The sequence below is a fragment of the Penaeus monodon genome, chromosome 37 (assembly GCF_015228065.2).
Source record: "Penaeus monodon isolate SGIC_2016 chromosome 37, NSTDA_Pmon_1, whole genome shotgun sequence".
Classification (NCBI taxonomy): domain Eukaryota; kingdom Metazoa; phylum Arthropoda; class Malacostraca; order Decapoda; family Penaeidae; genus Penaeus; species Penaeus monodon.
The window spans coordinates 31,730,393-31,738,772 of NC_051422.1; the positions used below are offsets into that span (position 1 = coordinate 31,730,393).

At 44.0% G+C, this 8,380-nt stretch overlaps 1 protein-coding gene across 1 annotated transcript in view; it reads left to right on the forward strand.

Moving 5' to 3' along the window:
* Positions 1-3,850: 3,850 nt before the first annotated feature.
* LOC119596268 (Down syndrome cell adhesion molecule-like protein Dscam2) overlaps positions 3,851-8,380 on the forward strand; it is a gene marked incomplete at its 3' end in the record, with an annotated part of 8,468 nt that continues 3,938 nt past the window's right edge. Inside the window, 10 exon segments of the mRNA XM_037945432.1 lie at positions 3,851-4,215; positions 4,729-4,836; positions 5,121-5,300; positions 5,545-5,730; positions 6,311-6,448; positions 6,777-6,935; positions 7,084-7,233; positions 7,536-7,666; positions 7,811-7,897; positions 8,039-8,300. Coding sequence (XP_037801360.1) covers positions 4,002-4,215; positions 4,729-4,836; positions 5,121-5,300; positions 5,545-5,730; positions 6,311-6,448; positions 6,777-6,935; positions 7,084-7,233; positions 7,536-7,666; positions 7,811-7,897; positions 8,039-8,300 — 1,615 coding nt within the window.

An 8,380-nucleotide genomic window follows, 5' to 3' on the forward strand; every position in this document is an offset into this window, starting at 1 on the left:
CAAAATCGACGGTCTTAACAGCCAGAGTGGACGTCAAATGGTGGCGCGGCCTTTTACTTTTGTTTGTGGTCAAGCGGCCTTTTATAGCCATTCGTCCTCGCACTATACTTGTGACACTATACTACTTATAAAGGGCCACTTTTATGACGTTTTATTACTTACAGAGGTTATTTGTGAAGAGACACTTGTAGAGCTATAATGCACAGGTAGCCATTTGCGTGGCAATACCTTACTTATCTGTAGCCATTTATGTGACATTGCATTAGGTATATTTAATAATTTTAGTGACACTATAATATCGCTTACAGTATTACTATATTACTTAGGAATTGCCATTTTTATGACTCTGTGTTACTTATGGATAGCCTATTTACTAACCGATATAATGTATAAATACCGATTTTTTTAATACTATAGCACTTGTAAATGGACACTTTTATAACAATATGCAACTTATAAAAACAGCTTTCTGCGACATCGTATTACGTCTGAATAACCGTCGCCTCCATCTCACAGTCATGTCAGCCTCATTAAAAATCTCCTTCTCTTTCCGCTGTTGAGATATTTAGTCAGCCTTTATTAATTCCCTTTATGTAGGAATGAATGAGAAGATATGATTCCAGCGTCAAGGAATGTAATTAACTTTTCAACTTTATGTCTTCATCAGAATCCCTGCCCTAACTTCTGCTGTCACAATTTAATTCACTCCTTTCTTTGTACTTTTTATTGTGACTTGTATATCAACATGCTTTTCGCTTCAATTCTATATATCACTTTCACTTTAATATCGATTTCATCTTTATGTCTCACTTTCAAATCGGCGCATTTCATACCTCTTTTGTTTCCCAACATGTCTCTCTCTCACTGCAACTTTATATCTCATGGTCTATTTTCATTTCTACATCTATGTTGTAGCTCATCCTCCTCTCAACTTTATGTCTCACTTCTCACATACTTCCCTTTCATTCCACAAACCTCATGCCTTTCTTTCTCCCCAACATGCCACGTACCTCACCTTCACTCTAATTTATCTTATATCTCACTTTCATCTCAACATATCACATACCTCACCTTCATCCCAACATATATCATGCTTCACCTTCGCCCCGATAGATTTCATGCCTCACTTCCATCTCAACACACCACATACTCACTTTCCCCCCGACATATCGCGTCTCTCCCTTTCACCTCGGCATACCACATGCCTCGCTTCCCCCCCAAACTTATCTTCCGCCTGCCTCCCCTCCCGCCGTCTCTGCCATCGTCTCCTCCTCCGTCAGGCAAAGTGGCGCAGGATTTCCAGGCGGTGGTCCTCGATGGCGTGCGCACCTCCCAGGCCCCCAACGGCTCGCTGGTCCTCATGTCCGCCAACACGGCCGACGCGGGCTGGTACATGTGCCAGGCCACCAACGACGTGGGCCAGCCCCTGTCCAAGGTCGTGCAGCTCACCGTGCACGGTACGTACCCCTCGTCCCGACGGCGCACGGCCGGGCGTTAAGGTGAAGAGGAAATCAAATTGGAGGACATTGCAGCTGAAGTTGCTGACCCATTTCTGTGCCGTAGTGCTCTGGAAGGGGACATTTATGCATTCATTCAGATACAAATAACGCGAACGCATGCATGGATATATGTATATATAAATAAATATATATATATATATATATATATATATATAAATATATATATACATATATACATATATATATATATATATATATATATATATATATATATATATATATGTATGTATATGTGTGTATATACAGACACACACACACACACACACACACACACACACACACACACACACACACACACACACACACACACACACACACACATACATATATATATATATATATATATATATATATATATATATATATATATATATATATATATATGTGTGTGTGTGTGTGTGTGTGTGTGTGTGTGTGTGTGTGTGTGTGTGTGTGTGTGTGTGTGTGTGTGTGTGTGTGTGTGCGTGTGTGCGTGTGTGTGTGTGTGTGCTCCTGCATGCGTGTGCGTGCGTGTTTCCCTTCATTTGTAAAGGAGTTTTCCTCCGAATATGATAAAAAGCGGAAACGCATAGGTATCCAAAAAAAGAAATCTGTTGTGGAACGCAGCCGTGTGCATAACAATAAAATTTTATTGGATGGAGGAGAATCAATTTTCCTTTATCCTTCTGGTGTGTTTTCTAATATTCATGGTAGACGGCAATAGCAGGGCTTCCAAAGGTAAAATGTGTTTTTGTATTTTACTTGTTTTTGGGGAGTACTTTCCCCCTCTCAGTAAAGGCTCAAAAACTTGTGACATCAACAGTGCTGATATTCCAATTATCATGGTAATTTATGCTAATTTCTAAATTAAATGATCATCGCTATTACAGAGTTTGTTTGTGAAGCTACTTTTCGAATTCTTATCTGCACGACTGCTTTGCTCGAACATTGTGTCCAGCTGGATCTTTCTTAAAGCTGTGATGTTTAGCTTCAAGTTAGCTGTGGATTAGTCTTTTTTTAACGTCGTTTATTATAACGCACTCCAATTCGTTCCCATTTTTCCGTACACAGTTAAATGGCACTACTTTGTGTGTGTTTATGTGTAAGTATGTGTGTGTGTGTGTGTTTAGGTGTATGTGTGTGTATGTGTGTATGTGAGTGTGTGTGTGTGTGTGTGTGTGTGTGTGTGTATGTGTGTGTGTGTGTGTGTGTGTGTGTGTGTGTGTGTGTGTGTGTGTGTGTGTGTGTGTGTGTGTGTGTGTGTGTGTGTGTGTGTGTGTGTGCGTGTGTGTGTGTGTCCTTGTAGAATTCCCCGACTCCCGCCACTAAGCCTCTGGCGCCCCCTCAGCCCCCGCGCGTGTGGTGACGGAGCGTGGGCGTGTGACGGGCCACGCGGGCCAGACGGTGACCGTGACGTGCGAGGCCACAGGTGACGACCCCCTCGAGCTCACCTGGCTGCGTCACCACGTCCCCGTCTCCCCGTCGCACAGGTGAGTCAACGAGCAGAGGCGTCGCTTAACGTGGGTGGTGCGGAGAGGCCCTGGGGAGGCGACCGGGCTTTGTTTACATGACGCTGCTTATGGCCATTTGTGGAATTGTCATTTCCACGGCCAGCATTATCCGTCTGTTAATAATTGCCAATGCGTTTCATTAATGTTCAACAGTAAAGTCGTTTCATTAACTGATTGTTGCACCTGAATGCAGAAAGAATCATAATTTTTTTACTCAAACTTTGAATTACTGACTAGAGCAAAATCAAAAGGTTTTCACTTTAGAGGAGTAAGCGTGTTTTAGAAGTCTTGCATTTTTTCTGGAATACATACTAAAGGGTTATTTATTCTCTGGGTGATAAGTTATAGATAACCTTTAATTTCAGCAAGGATAGGGATGTTATGCATAGTTTGTTTGTTGTTCAATAAGCATGTATCCATTGTAATTAAACTGTGCTTTCAATTGCTTATCTGGGATTCACTTTAAAATTAAAATAATATGTCAGTAAAATACATATATCTAGTTGAACCTAGGATTTGAGGCCACTATCTTATCTTCTAAAGTTACCCTGTATGTATCTAAAATCGCACAGTATTTATTAGAGCAAACCTATATATATTTCATAATCACATAGTATTCTTTTAAGTTACCTATCATTATGCGCATTTATAGTCATATTGGTAATATATATATATATATATATATATATATATATATATATATATATATATATATATATATATATATATATATATATATATATATATATATATATATATATATATATATATACGATTTTTCTTAACCTTTCTACTATTCTGCGATCCTCATTTTAATTTTTTTTTCAAATCCTCCCACTCCTTTTATCAGAAATCCCAAAAACTCCTACTTTTATCAGAACATCCAATGCTGATACTTGATTTTTTTTCAGAACCCCAAACTTATACTGTTTTTGGCAGAGCTTCAATAGAATCCTAAATCCTAATACTCCATTTTATCAGAACTCAAAAAATGCCGATACTCCATTTTAATTCTATCTATTTATCTTGCTTTTCTTTCTTTCTTTCTTTTTTCAGAGTGTTGGTGCGCGAATCGAGTTCGGGCGGGCTAGTGCGGGCGGTGTTGGAGATCAGGGCGGTGACGGCGGCTGATGCGGGAGAATACACGTGCCGGGCGACGAACCCCCACGGACACCACGCCCAGATGTATGAAATAGCCATCATAGGTGAGAGAGACGGAGATGAGGCAGGGAGAGGAGGGAGGGAGAGAGGGAGGAGGGAGGAGGACAGGGGGATGGGACGGAGGACAGGAGGAGGGGGGTGGCAGGATAGGGAGATCGGTGGAGTAGGGGAGAAGAGGAGTGGGATGGGGTGGGAGGGAGGGAGAGAGAGGGGGAAGGGAGAAAAGAGGAGGGAAGTAAGGAGAAGTAAGTAAGGGGGGGGCAGGAGAGTGGGAAGAGATCAGGTAAAACAGACAGACAGACATACAGACAGAGAGAGAGCGAGAAAGAGAGAAAGAGACAGAGAGAGAGAGGGGGGGGGGGCAGACAGAAAAATAGCGACAGACAGACAGACAGACAGTTAGACAGACAGACAGAGACAGACTGACGAACAGAGTCAGGCATACGAAGAGCAAAAAGGGAAAAATAAGATAATTTGCACTACTTCTTACACCCTATATTTCCAAAGAAGACAACACACACTAAGATATATGGCTTTTTCCTCCTCCCCTGTCGCAGAGCCTCCTACGGCGCCCTCGGGAGTGTCAGTGACGGACGTGACAAGCCGCTCAGCAAGGATATCCTGGTCTCTGCCTCAGCCAGCTGCCGTCACCATACAGTATCGAGGTAAGCGTCAGCACTGGAGTTTTGGTCGCTTCCTGAGTCCGGCTTTGCTCTCCTCAGCATACGTGAAGGCCCTCTGAATTAAGTGAATTGGTAAAATGTCTGTTAAGAAGGAGCCCTCAGCCTGCATACACAACCTCATTACAGCACACTTGTCAAAGTAATGGGTTTCTGGAATACATCTGAAAAAAATCACTGTCGTACGTGTGCAGTCTCATTAAACTCAAAATGTTGAAATAGTGGCCTTCAAAGGTGCAATATACCTTCTCGCTCTTACCCTTGAACAGCCGCGGAGGAGGAATCGTGGGCGGTGCATGGGCGTAACGTCAGCGTGGGCCAGTGGGCGTCTTCGCATGTCCTCTCCGGCCTCACGCCCTACCAGGCCTACGCCGTCAGGCTGATGGCGCACAACGACCTGGGGGTGTCGCAGCCTTCACACATGCACGTCTTCACCACGCTGGAGGAAGGTGAGTGTGTTTGTGTGTTTGTGTGTGTGTGAGAGAGAGAGAGAGAGAGAGAGAGAGAGAGAGAGAGAGTGAGAGTGAGAGTGAGAGTGAGAGTGAGCGAGAGAGAGAGAGAGAGAGAGAGAGAGAGAGAGAGAGAGAGAGAGAGAGAGAGAGAGAGAGAGAGAGAGAGAGAGAGAGAGAGAGAGCGAACTCATACAACCATTGGCTTTTAGCGTGATTCTGATCGTCCCCCTTGCTTCCTCAGCTCCGTCGGGGGCACCACGAGATGTGAGGTTGGCTGCAGGAGGACCTCGATCCCTGATAGTGACCTGGCGCCCCCCGTCGCCCAACCTCCTGCACGGCACCCTCAGGGGCTACACCATCGCCATCCGCCGCCAGAACCTGCAGGGCCACCTCACCTTCATCACCAGGCCTGCCTCGGTGCCGAAAGGTAGCACTCGCGCTTCGCAGATCTCGGGGCTCACGACGGATCTTTCATTCAGCGCTCGCGATTCTGTCAAACACTGCTGATACCTACCCCTTAAGTGGAGTGCACACACATTCATATATTTATTTATATATATATATATATATATATATATATATATATATATATATATATATATATATATATACATTATATATATATATATATATATATATATATATATATATATACATATATATATGTACATATATATATATATATATATATATATATATATATATATATATATATATATATATATATATATATATATATACATATATATACATACATATATATATATATATATATATATATATATATATATATATATATATATATAGAGAGAGAGAGAGAGAGAGAGAGAGAGAGAGAGAGAGAGAGAGAGAGAGAGAGACATACATATAGATATATATATATACATATATATAGATAGATATACCCGTACATACGTATATTCTGCTTTCCCTTTCATGCCTTTTATAAAAAGAAACATAATCCAACCACGGTCTCCTACGTCCTCCTAAGAGCCTGCCTCCCTCAGACGCCGACGGCTTCGAGCAGTACCAGGTGCGGGGGCTGATCCCGGCCACCCTGTACGAGGTCGCCGTGCGGGCCTTCACGCGCGCGGGTCCGGGGCCGCTGTCCACGCCCAGGATCGTGGATTCGACGAGCCATGACGGTGAGGGGAGAGGCCGTCGGTCGGTCCGTAGTTTGTGGGTGAAAAGGGGAAGGTAGCGGGCGGGGCTTTTACTGGGTGATTCTTGTGCTGTATACTAAAGGGAAGGTAGAACCTGGATGTGTTATGTTGAGTTACGTTAGTTGGGAAGTGGAAATCTCCTTGATTGGGGATTATTGTTTATTAGAGAATCTAAATCCGCTGTTCCTGCGCCTTCTTATCAAGCCCAGTCAGAAATTTCCCTTATAAGTAATGTCTGTACAAATTCGGCTTTTACGTAGATACGCTTTTTTATATTTTTTATGACTTCTTTCTTTATTTTCCTTCTCAGCGCCCTCCTGTCCTCCTGCTGGAGTGTCCTGCCGAGGGTCTGGGCGTGGAGTGGTGAGGGTGTGGTGGTCGCAGCCGCCCACGCACTGCAGCCAGACTCCTGTTGCTGGCTATACGATCGTCGCGACGCCCACCACGCACACGCACCACCCTTCAGACAGTATGTTCTTCACGGGATAAGTGTCAATATGCTATAACGTCTAGTATCAATTTATATAATTTCCCTATTAAAAATAAAAGCAGATCGTGGTTGCGGACTGATACTTACTTGGATTCGTTATACATTGGTATCCTCTTCTTCCCGACAGGCACAAAATGGGAAGTCAACACAACCAACCTGGAAAAGAACCTAGACTCGCTCCCGCCAGCCACCAACATCAGCGTGCGGGTCAAGGCCTTCAATAACGTTGGCTATAGTCCCTCCAACAAACCCGTTTTCTGCGTCACGGAAGATGATAGTAAGTTTTCTCTTTCAAGTTTCTTTCATCAAATTCTCGCGCGCCGATAAGCTTTCACTTAGAAAACGCACGTAACATTCATAACTTTATATGATGAATGAACTATGCTTCGGTGTCTTTGTTCCTTACAGCACAAATATAAAGTATCAGCTTAAATTTGATTTATTAGAGTTATTTTACCGGAATTATAACCATTTAAGCCACAATGTCAGAAATAAAACCCCGGTAGCGGCCAGACCTTGAGTGAATGAATAATTATTAATTAAAACAAAATGTAACAACAGGTAATTGTCTTCTTGCAGTACCAGGCGCCCCTGGAAAGGTGCAGGTGACGGTGACTGGCCCGAGGAAGGTGCTGGTAACATGGGTTCCGCCTCAGCCTCCTACAGGGAACATCCTTCATTATACGTTATACTCTGTCAAGGACGACCAGGTTAGTAATGGGCTGACAAAAGCGAGAATATGAGGAAGTGGGTGTAAATAGAGATGAATGTAAACAAAATGTAAGATAAAATCGAAGGTAAAGAGGATGCATGTATGCCATCAGACAAAGTCTCGAGTCATTTATTGCATCCAGGTGAGGGATCGTGACGTCGTGGGCGCAGCTGGCTCGGAGTCCACGTGGAGGGAGCTCAGGGACCTTGCCCCTTCCTCAAGAATCGAGGTGAGGCCAGATGTCTTTCTGCAATTAACTGACAGCATTAGATGGAATTTACTTGTTTGCAATATGGCCATGTCTACAACAAGGTATTTTTATAAAAGTAAGTGTTCTGCCTTAGCGCCTCACTTCCTGCCTTTTCTTCAGGTGTGGGTGACAGCCACCACGGCCGCCGGCGAAGGTAACCCGTCACCTCGACTCACAGCTTTGCTCAAGCCCACAGCGACACACGCACCCGTAGCTCTGGGAGGCGGACGGACCTGGCGTGTGGGCGCAGGGGCGGGCGTTACCCTAGGCTGCCGTGGGCGAGGAAAGCCCGCGCCCTCCATCGTGTGGTCGCGAGGAGGCCAGACCATCACCTCCGGCCAGTTCACGCAACTGCTGCCTGGCGGGGACCTGCATCTGACGGGTGAGTGAGGGCCAACAGCTATACATAACAACTTGGATTTAAGTATGACATGTGCATGTTTATGAAATATAGATGAAAGA